Source organism: Moschus berezovskii, chromosome 2 (genome assembly GCF_049115385.1).
Source record: "Moschus berezovskii isolate FMDL1 chromosome 2, NW_MosBer_1.0, whole genome shotgun sequence".
NCBI classification, from domain to species: Eukaryota; Metazoa; Chordata; class Mammalia; order Artiodactyla; family Moschidae; genus Moschus; species Moschus berezovskii.
Genome location: NC_142461.1, coordinates 17,886,536 through 17,901,243, shown reverse-complemented (window position 1 = coordinate 17,901,243; position 14,708 = coordinate 17,886,536). Strand labels below are relative to the sequence as shown.

Below are 14,708 nucleotides of genomic sequence, written 5' to 3'. Positions count from 1 at the left end.
ATTTGAGGGAAGAGAGAAATTTTAAGGAAGCAAAGTGGAAACAAAAGACTGCTCCTGTCTAATTCTCCAAGAGTCTGGCCAGGACTCTTTAGCTGTGGATCTGTGAATTGGTCACAAGTGGCAATTCTGTGGATTTCTTGTTAGCCTCTGCTGTCTCTTTCCTTCTCTCATGAACTTGAAATGCCCTAAATGAGAAATCAGAGAAATCCTCCTGAGAGGTTGGCCAAGAGGAGAAACATGGCAGGAGAGAATTGACTGAAAAATGCTTATTGAGCAATGACTTGGTTTGGTGAGCAATGGCTAGGTTTGGGTATCTAGCAACAGATAAGACCAATGTTGGGGGAGGGGCACTATTGGGTTGAAATGATAGGCATTAAATAATAAACACAGATTAAATAAATACCCAATTCCTATCAAAAGCAGTGTTAAAAAGGAAAGTGTAATTTGCTATGAGGAAGAATACTGAGGGGGACTTAATTAGATGAGTGGGCCAAGGATGCCTCTCTGAGGAGTGATGAGAGAGTTAATTCTTAGGTAGATTGATAAGGAGTCCGGGGCCCTCAAGGAGGAAGGGGCCCGGGGCCCTTGAGAAGGAGAAAGGGGTCTGAGGCTCTCAAGGAGGAGAAAAGGACAAAGGCTTTTTTCTACATTGCTTTGTCTTAGTCACATAAGATGTTATTTTCTTTAAGTTCAGAGCTAATGATTACACAAGAAAACTCATCTTGAACTCTCTACTGAGGATTATATAACAACAATGTACCTTGCTCGAGGACATGTTTCTCCTTCTTAAAAGGAACCTTCTGACTTATCTTGTTATCTTAAGACTGTATGTTGTGGCAGTGGGTCTGGTAAGACCTTTCCACTGTTAGTTCTAATCTTGTTAATTTAAGATATATGTTGTAGGAGTGGGTCTGGTGAAAGTATAGAAGGCCTTGATAAGAGTAGTGGGTGGGGCACTCTTAGTCCCCCTTCTGATGTCTGTGTCAGAAGCTTTCTTTGTCCTTTTTCACTTTAATAAAACCCTGCTACACAAAAGCTCTTGGGGGATCAAGCCTGGTCCCTGGTCCTGAAGCTAAATCTTCTTCTTTGGAAATCACAAGTCCAACATCATTCACTGTAAGCTATCAGTGACACCCTGATCACAATCTGAGAAAGGGTTGGATCCAACTGGGCCAAGACTAGGGGAAGACTGTCCTATCACTGCTAGCACTTTTCTGGGGCTCAGATTCTAGGGACTCAGGAAATGCTTCAAGCAACCCAAACTATACCAAAAGAATCTCACTTTGTCCACATAACCGTATCTCCCACTGTCTGCCTTGTGAACATCAGAATGGACTTTGAGTGACAAACTCTTATGGATTGAATGGTGCCTCCTTCTATCCAAAGATACATCTGCTTGAAACCTGTGAACGAGACCGTGTTTGGACAAAGGGTCTTGCAGGTATAATTAAGTTAAGAATCTTAAAATGAGACCATCCTGGATTATCCATTCCGTCGCTCAGTCGTGTCCGACTCTTTGTGACCCCGTGGACTGTAGCCTACCAGGCTTTTCCGTCCATGGGATTCTCCAGGCAAGAATACTGGAGTGGGTTACCGTTTTCTTCTCCAGGGGATCTTCCCGATCCAGGGATCGAACCCAGGTCTCCCGCATTGGAGGCAGACATTTTAACCTGATTATGGTGGGCCCTAAATCACAGAGACAAAGTGTCCTTGTAAGAGAAGAAAATGGTAGAAGGTACAGGAGAGAAGGCAGTGTAGAGATGGAAAGAACATGTGAAGTGAAGTTTCTATAAGCCAGGTTCACCACGGATTGCCGGCAGTAGTAGAAGACAGAGGAATTCAGGGAATGGATTGTCCTTCAGAATCTTGAGAAGGAACCAACTCTGCCAGCACCTTGACTTTGGACTTCTGGACCTCAGAACTGTGAGAGAACATATTTCTTTGTTTTAAGCCATCTAGTTTGAAGTCACCTACCTTGGATACCTTCTTTCCCTGGTAATGACTATTTTAGTCTGGAACTTCCAAATTCTAGAAGCTCTGGAGTGTTGTGGTTTGAGACCTCAACAGTTGGGCATTCTTGGTGGGGGTGGGTTGCCATGGCAAAGCACCAAGTGACTCACCCTGTACAGACTCTCAGTGATGAAGAGGTTGTCTCGGAGGCCTTCGAAGAAGGGAAATGGCTTGTTGATGGCATAAGCGATCTCCAGCTTCTGATGTATGAAGTGCTGAAGAAGAGCCTCTTCCAAGGCCCTGGTCATGGTGGCTTTCCTACAGAAGGGTCACGAGAAGAAAGGAGAAGCAAAGATTGTGCAGAGTTAGGGGAGCCACTCTGTGTTGCATAGGCATCTGGAGTCAGGCATTCTGGTTCCCAAAGGCATTCCTTAGTGGTCCACAAAGCCACCTCTGCTGAAAAGACTCTTGGGCATAGGAAGCAGTGACAATGCTCAGCAACACAGAGGGCAAAGTGACCCACAATGTGACGCAGGAATCACGAAGGGGCAGCTGGTAATAAACAGAGCCACTCTGTACTGAGTGCTTCCTGTGTCCATTTCACATCTCAGAACAGACATGGCTTTTCCCATGCCTGTGGGACATCACAATAGTTGACCATTTATAGGCCATGCAAAAATATCAATAAGTTACAACAGGAAGAAAATGCACCTTTGATATTCTTGAAAAATTGTTGAGAAAAAGGAAGCAGTAACAAAAATTCAATCACCTAGAGATTTTTTAAAAAACAAAATAAACACAGATCTTTTTTTCCAACTTTGTATCGAAGAGAAAATAGAACTGTAATTAAGGAGACACAGGAGACTCGAGTTCAATCCCTGGGTCGGGAAGATCCCCTGGAGTAGGAAATGGCAAGCCACTCCAGTATTCTTGCCTGGAAAATTCCATGGAAAGAGGAGACTTGTGGGTTCAGTCCATGGGATCGCAGAGTTGGATACGACTGAGCATGCATGCACAATGATTTTCTAGGTACTTAATACTAGTGGCAGATTGAGCGCTCCTGTCTCTTTCTCCTCATTCCCAAATATGTTAAGTTTAACAGAAAAAAAATATATGTTGCAAAAAACAATCATCACAACAGTACTAGAAAACAAGAGAAGATGCTATCGGGATAATCGTGAAGAAATCCTAGAAGATAGAGAACCAATGGGAATGGAACTAACTGTTCACCATCTGCGTAGGGGAAGGACATTGCAAAGACCAGCACAGAGCCAGAAAGCACCAGAACGATCACTTGCGAGGAAGGGGCCCTGAATGACTGATTATACCACATCATTCTGAACAGAACATCCATCATATTCCTCACTCTTCATCTGCTGTGACTGCCAAGGAAGCACTTGAAGCACAGAGAGGTTAAACAACTAGCCTAAAGTATTTGGTGGCCAAGCAGAACTCATCTGACCAAAGTCCCATTTCTCACTAGTGCAAGATTCGGCAGGCATCTTATAGCTAAGTGTTCAGGTGCGTATTATGTAAAAGGGTCTTAAAAATGAATGAGCAAAGACAAACATCCAGTAAGGGAAAAACAAAACAAAAGACATACACAGACAATTGAGTCAAATGCACAATAAATATATAAAAAACATGGCAACTCTACAGTAATCAGAGTAGTGTAAGCAAAGACAACTTGGTAACTTTTGCCTGTCAAGTTGGTCAAGATACAAATAACAGCAATAATCACAGACACTCCTGGTCCAGATACAAACAGGTCCCGACATTCTGGAGATTAGTTTAGTAACCAGTACCAAATACCCTAAAATATATACCCCTTTGAGTCCTAAATTCCATTTCTGGGAATTTATTTCAAGAAAACAATCATGAATGTGCTTCAAGAAAAAGTATTGAAAAGTGGATACATTAGAGCAGAAATGAAATATCCTTTCCTGAGTTTCTCTTTCCCACTTGCTTCTCAGCTACTTCTAGTCACTTGTACAGTGAATAATGAATGAGCTGCCCGTTGGGGGCAGAGTGCAGGATCACCCTTCATAGACAATGAAGGCAGAGAGTAAAACTTGAGTTCCAACCACAAAAACAAACTAGAATTTAGGAAAAAAAAGGACTGAACCGCATTTGCTTCCCCTCGTCATTTGTCTTCTTTTTAACTGTCTCCTATTAAATCCCACAGTCCTCTCTCTGACTCTTTGGAAAATACTGTTTTACAAAGAAAGAGAGTCACAGTTGAAATTGTTTAGTTTTATGCAGCAGCTGCAGCTGCTGCCAGGACATGAACGGTAAAAGTCAATCACCCAAAGTGAATAAAGCAGCCTAGACAAAAACCCACCTGGATGCGGAGATGGCTATCTGTTCGTGCCCCCTTCCAGATCCAGGGGCTGGTCTGGGGTGGCTCCTGGGAGACTGAGGAAAGGGCAGAGAGATACCAGTGGGCAAAACAGGAAGTCTCTGCTTTGCTACACACGACGAGGGCCTGGCTTCCAGGAAAGGAAAGTGAAAGTAATTGGGCCGATCGTGCAGAGCTGCCTCCGTGTCTGCAGCCTCCCTCTACCTCCGGAAACTGGTGAGATTCCCAGGGCAAGTGGGGGCTGGGGAGGGGGATTGCTGCTTATCGGTACCATCCTGGGAGGTGGGTACAGAGGGGAGGAGGCCTAGGGGTCATCCCCAGGGGCCCAGGAACTGGGAATCTGCCATCTGTTTGCCTCCCTACCCACCTCTATATTTCCCCAGGACTCCTTTTCCTTCCACACTTTTTGGAGTAATGAAAATGTACCTAAACTGAACTGTGGAGATGGTGATGCTGACATAGCTAAATAAATTTACTGCTGCTGCTGCTAAGTCGCTTCAGTCGTGTCCGACTCTGTGCGACCCCATAGACGGCAGCCCACCAGGCTCCTCCGTCCCTGGGATTCTCCAGGCAAGAATACTGGAGTGGGTTGCCATTTCCTTCTCCAATACATGAAACTGAAAAGTGAAAGTGAAGTCGCTCAGTCGTGTCCAACTCTTAGCGACCCCATGGACTGCAGCCTACCAGGCTCCTCCGTCCATGGGATTTTCCAGGCAAGAGTACTGGAGTGGGTTGCCATTGCCTTCTCCTAGAGATTATCAAATTTAAGGGAAAAAAACAAAGCATAGATGAGGTGACTCAGAAATGCCTGTGCTTTGTCAGGATAAAATTACTACCTAAGAAAATTGAAATCAAAAGAAACCCGAACATAAACTGAAGGCAGGCAGACCTCCAGGCAGGAAAGTGTCTTTGAATAGGCTGGCAGGTGGGAGCTGGGAGCATGTGTAACCCAGATCTAGGGTAGGGTCGGGGCCAGGAGACATCTCCAGGGAGGCAGGGAATGCCCCCTCTGTACAGCCTGTTTAAGATTTCTAATATGCGCTGTTGTGTAGGGTCTGTGAGAAATCCTTTAATGCGGAAATCTGTTTAACTTTCTTTAAATCACTGCTTACTCCTTGGGAGAAAAGCTATGACTAACCTAGACAGCATATTAAAAAACAAAGACGTTACTTTGCCAACAAAGGTCCGTCTAGTCAAGGCTATGGTTTTTCCAGTAGTCATGTATGGGTGTGAGAGTCAGACTATAAAGAGCACTGAAGAATTGATGCTTTTGAATTATGGTGTTGGAGAAGACTCTTGAGAGTCCCTTGAACTGCAAGGAGATCCAACCAGTCCATCCTAAAGGAAATCATTCCTGAATATTCATTTGAAGGACTAATGTTGAAGCTGAAACTCCAATACTTTGACCACCTGATTCTAAGAGCTGACTCATCTGAAAAGACCCTGATGCTGGGAAAGATTGAAGGTGGGAGGAGAAGGGGATGACAGAGGATGAGATGGTTGGATGGCATCACTGACTCAATGGACATGAGTTTGAGTAAACTCCGGGAGTTGGTGATGGACAGGGAGGCCTGGTGTGCTGCAGTCCATGGGGTTGCAAAGAGTCGGACACGACTGAGCTGTGAACTGAACTGAACTGAAATCACTGATGCTCAAGTGTATTCAGTCCATGGATTCCCCTACCAGGACACATGTGGTGTCCTATCCCTCAGAAAAAACAAAACAAATGGGAAACACAGTTCTAAGGTCTAAGAATCCTTGAAACCAAGGTTAACCTACATGGGCAAGAGCTCAATTTTATTGAAGCATAACATACATCCATCGCTAGTATGCATATGATGAGTGTTTACAAATACAATTACAACCACAATTAAAAAAGACCAATTCTATCACCCCAGAAAGTTCCCTCCTCTCCGACCCCAGCATCAGGCAATCACTGATCTACTTTTTCTATGACTATAGATTTGTTCTGCTTGTAGTAAAGTTTTACATAAATAGAAATACCCAGTATGCACTTTTGGATGTCCGGCTTCTTTTGCTCATCACAATGCTTTTGAGATTCATCCTTGTTGAAGGGCCATTAATTTTTTTCCTCTTTAGGTGTGTGGCCCACCTCATCCTGTCTGATCACCACCATGTCACCAAGATAATTGATCTGCGTGATGTTCTTTGAGAGGCCCAGGTGATCCAGATCTCTTTGGACTGTGTTATGACAAAGGACAGGTGAGTTAATATAACTCCAAGAAAAGCTGTGAATGGATAATCTTATCTGTCCTGTGAGAATAAAAAGTTTCTGATCCCCTTTTTTAATCAGAATGGAAAGAATATATTTGTCAAATCAGTGTCCACATACATGACCTGGGCTGGGGATCTTACTGCCTAGACTGCCTTTTTTCTTATTCCAGTCTTCCAGCCTTTTTATAAATTCTTTGAGCTACCCAATATACTTCTAAGAAACTGATTTTCTGCCTGAGTTAGTCCAAGTCAGTTTTGGTTACTTGTACCCCACATCCCAACTGATTAAAAAGTTAGTTGTTTTTGAGTTGCCAAGTCATGTCTGACTCTTTTTTTAACCCATAAACTGTAGTCTACCAGGCTCCTCTGTCCATGGGGTTTCCCAGGCAAGAGTACTGGAGTGGGTTGCCATTTCTAACTCCAGGGGATCCTCCTGACCCAGGAATCAAACGCTTGTCTCCTGCTTGACAGTCGGATTCTTTACCACTGAGACACCTGGGAAGCCCAAAAAGCTTGTAGCAGAGAGTGAACTGTAGGCAACAGATCTTCACAGAAATATCATCAATCTGAGATGGGTTATCTGACCTAATTAGACATTAATAAATAATAAAAAAATATAAATAAATAAACCAATAGTGTTCAAAGATGAGTACACTTTGGTAAGTTAATAGCAAATTAACTAATAACATTGGATTGTGATCAGGACTCTGCAGTTCACACGTCTATTCCAAATGTCAGATGTTAGCACACTTAACAAAGTGGAGAGACATTTTTTCAGGTAGAAAGAAAGTGTTAACTTGGCTTCAGAGATTATCACCTACTTGACCTAAGTCTGGGTGACAGAATAGATCAAGGAGGCAGGTCAGAATCTCCTCATCCCCCAGGTCATATGGAGGAAAAAGGAGACAACGCTACCCCTCCATTATGAGCCAGGGACCATCTGATGGTCATCGGTGGGCTTGCACCAGACATCCCTGATCTTATCTTAGAGACACTGATTCTCTAGTGAACACAGAGGAAAACAGACAGTGGGAAAACAGAAGCTAAAGTTCCTATCATTATCTGGCTAATGCAGAATATTGCCAAGCAAAGTTTTCTTGTAAATTTGGCAGAAATACCCCCTAAGCTCTAATCTTACAACCATCAGCTGGGGAACACCAAAGACCTTGTGCTTATAAGCAGAAAAGGCGGCATATTTATGCCAGCTGGTCTAGTCTGTGTCCGACTTTGTTGGGGCCACAGTGCCCAATGGAGTTCAAAAACTGAGGACAGCGATGCCCGACAGAGGCAGTTTACTAGGCTCTTTGCCCTCAAAGTGAGAGAGAGAGAGGTGGGAAGTCCCATGTATGCCAGCACTTGATAGGCACACGGACCCTGCCCACTGGGCTCGTCACATCTTGGCACCTGGAATCTGGCCCAGCCAGATTTGTGTTCACTTCTTTGGGGGAAAGAGAACAGATGAGGGTACAGGGGTAGAAATCTTCTGCCCCCGATTCTTGGAAAACATATTTATGCAGATTTTCGAGCATATCTATAGTGAGCCAGAAGCACTAGGGTTCAGTGAGACATACTTCAGAAACATACTACTTGGAGGTTCCCAGTTCTCACCTATTTTGGCCCGTGACTCTCACCAAGACCCTGGATTCTATAGACACCTTGACTCTCATTCACCTCTATCTTTGACCCATTATCCTGCCTGGATTTCTATTCCTCTGGTTTCATTTATTTATCTGTGCTTTGCCCCTGTTCCTTTATCTTTCAACTTTATGATGATGTAATGTGCTTTTCCTGAGTGCCTGTTAAGTTGCTTCAATCCTGTCTGACTCTTTGAGAACCTGTTGGGCTCCTCTGTCTGTGAGATTCTCCAGGCAAGAATAGTGGAGTGGGTTGCCATGCCCTCCTCCAGGGGATCTTCCAGACCAGCTTCTCTTATGTCTCCTGCATTGGCAGGAGGGTTCTTTACCACTAGCTCCACCAAACTTTTCCAAAGTTGCTTCAAATCCTTTACAAAATGAGAGCTGGGTATAAATGAAAAAATGGTGTACAAACATAAATGTAAACACTTGTTGCTCGCATCATCACCTTGTCCTTTAAGATGGGAGTCTAGTTCTAAAGCCTTCCCCCATCCAATGAAAAGCCTGTCACTTTGAGATTTCAGAGACTAGTTGAAGCTCATTTTTTTTTTCTAAGCACTCCTGGCTGCATTTGAAAAGTGCGCACAGATTCAAGAAAACTTAGAATTGCACATCAGGTTTCTCTGCCCAAACTTAGCTCTTCCTTCTGGTTGCAGGAGTTGGAAGAGGTCTTTCTGGCCTCTGGCTGCTTTCCAGAAATTTGAAGAATATTTTCTCCAGCATTTCGGTTCTCTCCAGTCCTGGGTCTGAATACTGGATCTGAATACTCGGCCTGATTCATTCAATCCAGGCTCACGACTGTGATGGGTCAGCCCATGGGCCTATGAGAAAATCTGAAATGTCTGGCTTTCCGTATTTTTTCTTCTCACAGCCACCTTGGCAGGGGGCAGGAGCAAACGTGGTTTCTTCCTCCTGATCAGCACTGTGCCACTTCACCTCAAAACACGTCTGATCTGTTTGGGTTCAAGGAGTTTTCTTGCCCTCCCTTCTTTGCAGGAGCAAGGGGTTCCCTCTCTTCTGTGGATGCTCTGTTCCTCCTCCCTGGGGGCTGAGACTGGGAGGAGGAAAGACCAGCGTGTTGAAGGCACTCAGTTCAGCGGTTTCACTTTTCTTTTACCCTTTAGGTGCCACACCCGAGGGGCTGATAGATGGGCAGACTTTCTTGTCACAGTTCCGGGAAAGGACGGAGGCAGTGAAAATCTAAGCAAGAGTGATCTGGGGCTGGCTCCATGGTCTAAGAAGAAGATGGCAAGTGCAGGCAGCCCCTCCAACTGCAGGTTAGTCCTGGCCTCCTGTGTCCTGTATCTATCCTAAGGAGAGAGCATGTCCTGGTGTCCACGCTCGCTATCTCTGTCTATCCCGTCTCAGCCTGCATGTATAAACAGAATGAGATGACAAATCAATCAGTTAATGAGTGAAGGCGATTTCAAAAATGGTAGTGGGTTAGCCGTGGGGGAAACTGAAGGACACCTTGATGGACGCCCCCTTCTTATTTTCCTGTAACTGCCACGAAGCTGGGTGGGTCCTGCTGGAACGCCCTGGTCCCTCGGAGGCTTGCAGCAAGGTTGGGTGATTCCTCGTGCCCTCTGAGTCCTCTCATTTCCCCCAGTGCCTTCTCCATCCCTACCTCCAAAGACAATTCTGTCCAGGAAGCATCTTTTTAGAAAAATTAACATCCAAATCGATTGCCCAACTGTTGTTAAAAATGTTGCGCAGTTTCTGGGTAGTGAGGGGCACCAGTTTTGTCAGAGCCCTGAGTCTGAGAGTCAACTCAGGAACTCGCTAGGAGGAACTGAGTAGATGGGGCTCAACAGGAATGAATGCAAACAGGCAGGGAGGGAGTAGCTGTCTTTTCTATTCTGGGCTGTATTACACATCTGGCTAGAGAAAGAGGGAAACTGTCTTTGAAAAAGACAAGACTTATTGTCAACCGTCAATCTATTTTTCATGGTAAACAATTTCAGCAATGTAAAACTGTATAACTCCTCTAATCTGGGCTGCCAAGCTGGGGATATTTCTGGCACTAGCTGGGCCCCAGCATTTCTACCTGCAGTGGTGCAGTCTGCCAGGTCCTTAGCGCCCAGCGCCCCTTCTCCTGCAGGCTGACTCTGCATCCCTGCTCCCACTTGCTCCTGAGACATGGGAGAATGAGCCAGTGGAGCTTGAAGTCCAACTAGCCTTTGGCTTCCAGGCAGGAAAAGAAAGGCTCTGAGAGGTGACGGTGGGGTAATGCTGATCTCATAGAATGAGCTAGGAGGGGGTACATCTGCTTCTATTTTCTGGAAGAGGTTATAGTTGAAGTGGTTCACTAGTGATACCATCTGGGCCTGGGGCTTTTCTTTTTTGGAGGACTATTAATTATTGATTCAGTTCCTTTAATAGATACAGACCTATTCAGATGAGCTATCTCTTTGTGTGAGTTTTGGCAGTTTGTTTCAAGGTTTGTCCATTTTATCAAATTTGTAAGGATAGCGTAATCTGTAGTATTATTTATTATCCTTTTAACGTTCATAGGATTAATAGTGATGAGCCCTGTTTTGTTTTTGATATTGGTAATTTCTGCCATCGTTTCCTTTATTAGTCTATATAGAAGTTTATCAATTGTATTGATTAAAAAAATTAGCTTCTGGTTTCATTGGTTTTTTTCTATTTCCTGTTTCAGTGTTATTGATTATTACCTGATTTTTATTATTTCTTCTGCTTGACGTAGGCTTAAATTTCTCCCTTTCCTCTAACTTCTTCAGTGGAAGCTTGCATTATTGATTTAGCTCTTTCTTCTAATATGCATTTAACACCACACATGTCTCTCTAAGCACTTTTGTGCTGCATTCTGTAACTTCTGTGAAAGTGTGTTTTCATTTAAATTTTGTTCTAAATAATTTTAAATTTCTCTCGAGACTTCTTTGATTCTAGAAATAGGCTATTTTGTCTTTAAGTATTCTGGAATTTTCAAAATGCACAGGTATATTTCTGTTATTTCTACTTTTATTGTGGTCTGAGAATATAATTTTTTCTGATTTATTTTCCTTTTAATTTGGTAAGATAAGTTTTACAGCTCAGAATGTGGTACATTTTAGTAAATATTTCATGTGAGCGTGAATGGTGTGTATATTTTGTCACTGTAGAATAAATAGTCTTTAAGTGTCAAGTAAATCAGATTGGTGGTGCTATTCAGGTCAACTATATTTTTACTTACTTTCTGTCTCCTTGTTCTATCAATTACTAAAAAAGGGTATTGAATTCTCCAACAACAGGAGTAGATTTGTCTATTTCTTCTTGTAGTTCTATCAAATTTTGTCTCATATTTCGATGCTACTTAGATTGGTTGCGTAAACATTAAGAACTGCTAAATCTTCTTGGAGAAATTTGCTCTTTATACAATACTTCTCTTTGTCTCTGAAATTTTCCTTACTCTGAGGGTTTCTCTGAAATTAATATAGCTACTACAACTTTCCTGTGATTAATGCTGGCATGGCACTTCTTCATTCTTTCACTTTTAACCCATCTGTGTTTTATATTTAAAATTCCTTTCTCAAAGACAATATATAGTTGGGTGTTATTTTTTCATTCTGTCAATCTCTGTCTTTTAATCGGTGTATTTAGACCATTCATATTTAAAGTGATTATTCCTGTAGTTGGATTAGTCTACCATGTTTGTAACTGTTTTTTATTCATTGTGCTTATTTGCTTCCATTTTTTCCCTTTCTTTTTCTGCCTGTTTGTTTAATTGAACGTTTTATTGAGCATTTTGTGAGTTTATTTTCTCATCTCTCTTAGTCTATCAATTATACTTCTTTTAGAATATTTTATTGGTTTCCCTAGAGTTTGCAATATGTATTTACAACTAACCATATCTACTTTGAATTAAGCTATATTGCTTCATGTTTGGTGCTATACATCAACATGTTTTGTCTCTCCTATTTTCTTTGTATTTCCCTAAGAATTATTAAATAGAGTCTTGCAGCTCTTTCAGCTATAATCCTCACTTATTATTATACTGGAGTCCTCTTGATGAAGAGGTAAGGTTCAGAGGAGAAAGCATTCTTTAGTCTTACGATTAAATTTCAATCTTGTAGAGGAACTGTGTTCCTAGACTGTAATTTTTAGAATGACTTCTTAGAGATTTTCCCTTTCCTCACTCCATTAAATGAGATAGAAGCCGAGAAGGAGCTGGATTTTGAGGTAATTGCCCTTCGCCTGGGTCCCCAGGACTTTCTCATTCTCGTGTAAATCCACATTCAGCCTCCATTTAAACTTACCATTTAAGTGTTTCTGTGGTCTATGGTTCTAAGTGGCTTCTATTCCAGATAGCTGATCTCATCTGTGATTCTCTGGATTTGTCTATCAATCAGTTTTGGGGGTGACAGTTCGCCCTGTCACCTCAGTTTTCCTGTATGTACATGAAATTCATTGATTTTCAGGTTGTTTAGAATTTTTCTTTTTGTAAGGATGTCAGTGATGATTTCCTAGGTCTTTGCATTGTTAGAACTGAAACCAAAAATTGAACTTTTAAAACCACTACAAGTTAGATTTTTTTCTTAAAACTTTTATATTAAAATTATGGTTCTATTGTAATATTATCTTATAGCCAGAACATGTAACCTATTTAATTTCTCTTTATTATTATTTATTTAGATCAATTCAGGGCCCAATACTTGGTATGTTCTTGTGTTTATGACCAAGTTATTAATACATATATTTTGCAATTTTAAAAACTTATATCCAATATATCTTTTTAAATACACTTATGGAGTTAAAAATTGAAAGTAAAAAATTTTAAGAAAGATTTGTCTATTAGTAGTCTTAAATGTTATTAAAATACAGATATTGTGAATTTTGCTCTCTGTCTTGTTTACAATTCTTTAATGTCACTTGCCCATTTTTTGACTTTTAACATTTTAAATTTCACTTTGTTTTGTTGTATCTTTGGTAGTTGTATCAAAGCTAAATTGTATCTTTGATAGATGAAAATTTAATCTATATAAAATGACACATATCTTCTTGCTTATAAATTTTGAGGGAACTTTTAATATCTAATGCCTCTCCGTTTTTCTCCACTTAAGAAAAACAGTATGTTTTCTTTACTTTTATCTTTTGTAAGATTTATAGTCTCATTTTGATTCTATTTGTTACCCTTATGACTTCTAATTAATTCTCAAGTATATGTTTCTCTAATTCAGCACATCAAATGTGAAGCCAGGCCGTTTGAGTTTAGTGTCTTTGAAATAAATAATTTAACTCAGTTTTTTAACTTGCCCAAGTTTGTTTTGTTAAAATTTTTAATATACTCTGAAGTTTTAGATTAAGTTTACTGTAAGTTTATTATAAGTTTACTGCATTTATTACTATATGCAGTATATATCCTCTCTTTCTAGAACAGGCCTTCTGAAATTTTTTTTGTTTTTGAACCCTCTATATTCTGAAATATTATTAGGAATTCCAAAGAGTTAGCTTTTGCTCATGTAGGTTATACCTATTAATATTTACCATATGAGAAAGTAGAACTTTGGACAATTAAATATATTTATTTATTCATTAATTTAATAATAATAATAATGGTGAAGAACTCATTACTTGCTAACATAAATGACATATTTTATGAAAAATAACTATGCTTTCTAAAATAAACTAAATTAGTGAGATTAGCGATGCTCACATTTTTGCAAATCTATTAGCTGATTCTGTAGAGGACAGCTTGATTCTCCTATCTGCTTCTTCATTCAATCTCTTGTGATACCACTGGCCATGTATTCTCTGGGAAAACTTACTATACATTTGTAAGAGGATGAGAGAGAAAAAGGGTAAATAACATCTTATATGAAAATAGTTTTGGCTTTGATGACACTGGAAAGGGTTTTGCACAAAATCCCCAGGGTCCCCAGACCACACTTTGAGAATTACTGTTGTAAAATAATTTTGAGATGTACTTTCTGTTCTCAAATGAAATTTACAGTTTTTAGACATTAGCATTTTAGCTGTTTTTAGTAATGCCTTCCACTTCTTGTATAACAGAACTTGCTGGTATTGATTTCCTGATTCTCTTATTATAGACATCAGCGAATAATTTGTCCCAGAACATGTGTCAGTAAGATTGGAGTAGATTATTGTATTTTAATGGGCTTCCCCAGTGGTTTAGAGGGTAAAGAATCCGCCTGCAACACAAGAGCCACAGGAGACGCAGATTCGATCCCTGGGTTGGGAAGATCCTGTAGACGAGGAAATGCTGACCCACTCTAGCATTCTTGCCTGAAAAAAAATCCCATGGATCAAGGAGCCTGGTGGGCTACAGTCCAAAGGGTTGCAAAACGTCGGACATGACTGAGCAACTAAGCACCACAGCACATTCCTTTGGAACAGACAGTTCTAAAAATCTCACGGGTCCCTGGCTGCTTCAGGGACTCCTCATCCTGGACTGTCTGTGACTGGTGAAGAGCCACCATCTGAAGTGAAAGTTATCACAGCAAGCTGAGGTACGGTAAGCACAACTCACACGGGCTGGCTCCGACCGAATTCCTCTCCCAAAGTGACAC

General features: G+C 41.3%; 2 protein-coding genes across 12 annotated transcripts in view; one reads left to right on the top strand and one right to left on the bottom strand.

The window, feature by feature from the left end:
* LOC129537711 (sp110 nuclear body protein) overlaps window positions 1-4,423 on the bottom strand; it is a 41,215-nt gene extending 36,792 nt beyond the window's left edge. For all 7 annotated transcript variants that reach the window (XM_088845030.1, XM_088845028.1, XM_088845022.1 and 4 more), the window contains exons 1-2: window positions 4,292-4,423; window positions 2,121-2,268 (exon numbers count right to left, since the gene is read on the bottom strand). In XM_088845030.1, the coding sequence (XP_088701156.1) occupies window positions 2,121-2,258 (138 nt within the window). In that variant the 5' untranslated portion in view covers window positions 2,259-2,268; window positions 4,292-4,423. The remainder of the gene's footprint in view (window positions 1-2,120; window positions 2,269-4,291) is intronic.
* The window catches only part of LOC129537710 (nuclear body protein SP140-like protein), an 81,255-nt gene continuing 70,960 nt past the window's right edge, over window positions 4,414-14,708 (top strand). For 4 of the 5 annotated variants that reach the window (XM_088845008.1, XM_088844999.1, XM_088844996.1 and 1 more), the window contains exons 1-3: window positions 4,414-4,525; window positions 6,410-6,532; window positions 9,303-9,455. In XM_088845008.1, the coding sequence (XP_088701134.1) occupies window positions 6,519-6,532; window positions 9,303-9,455 (167 nt within the window). In that variant the 5' untranslated portion in view covers window positions 4,414-4,525; window positions 6,410-6,518. The remainder of the gene's footprint in view (window positions 4,526-6,409; window positions 6,533-9,302; window positions 9,456-14,708) is intronic. The other variant, XM_088845004.1, reaches the window with a different exon arrangement.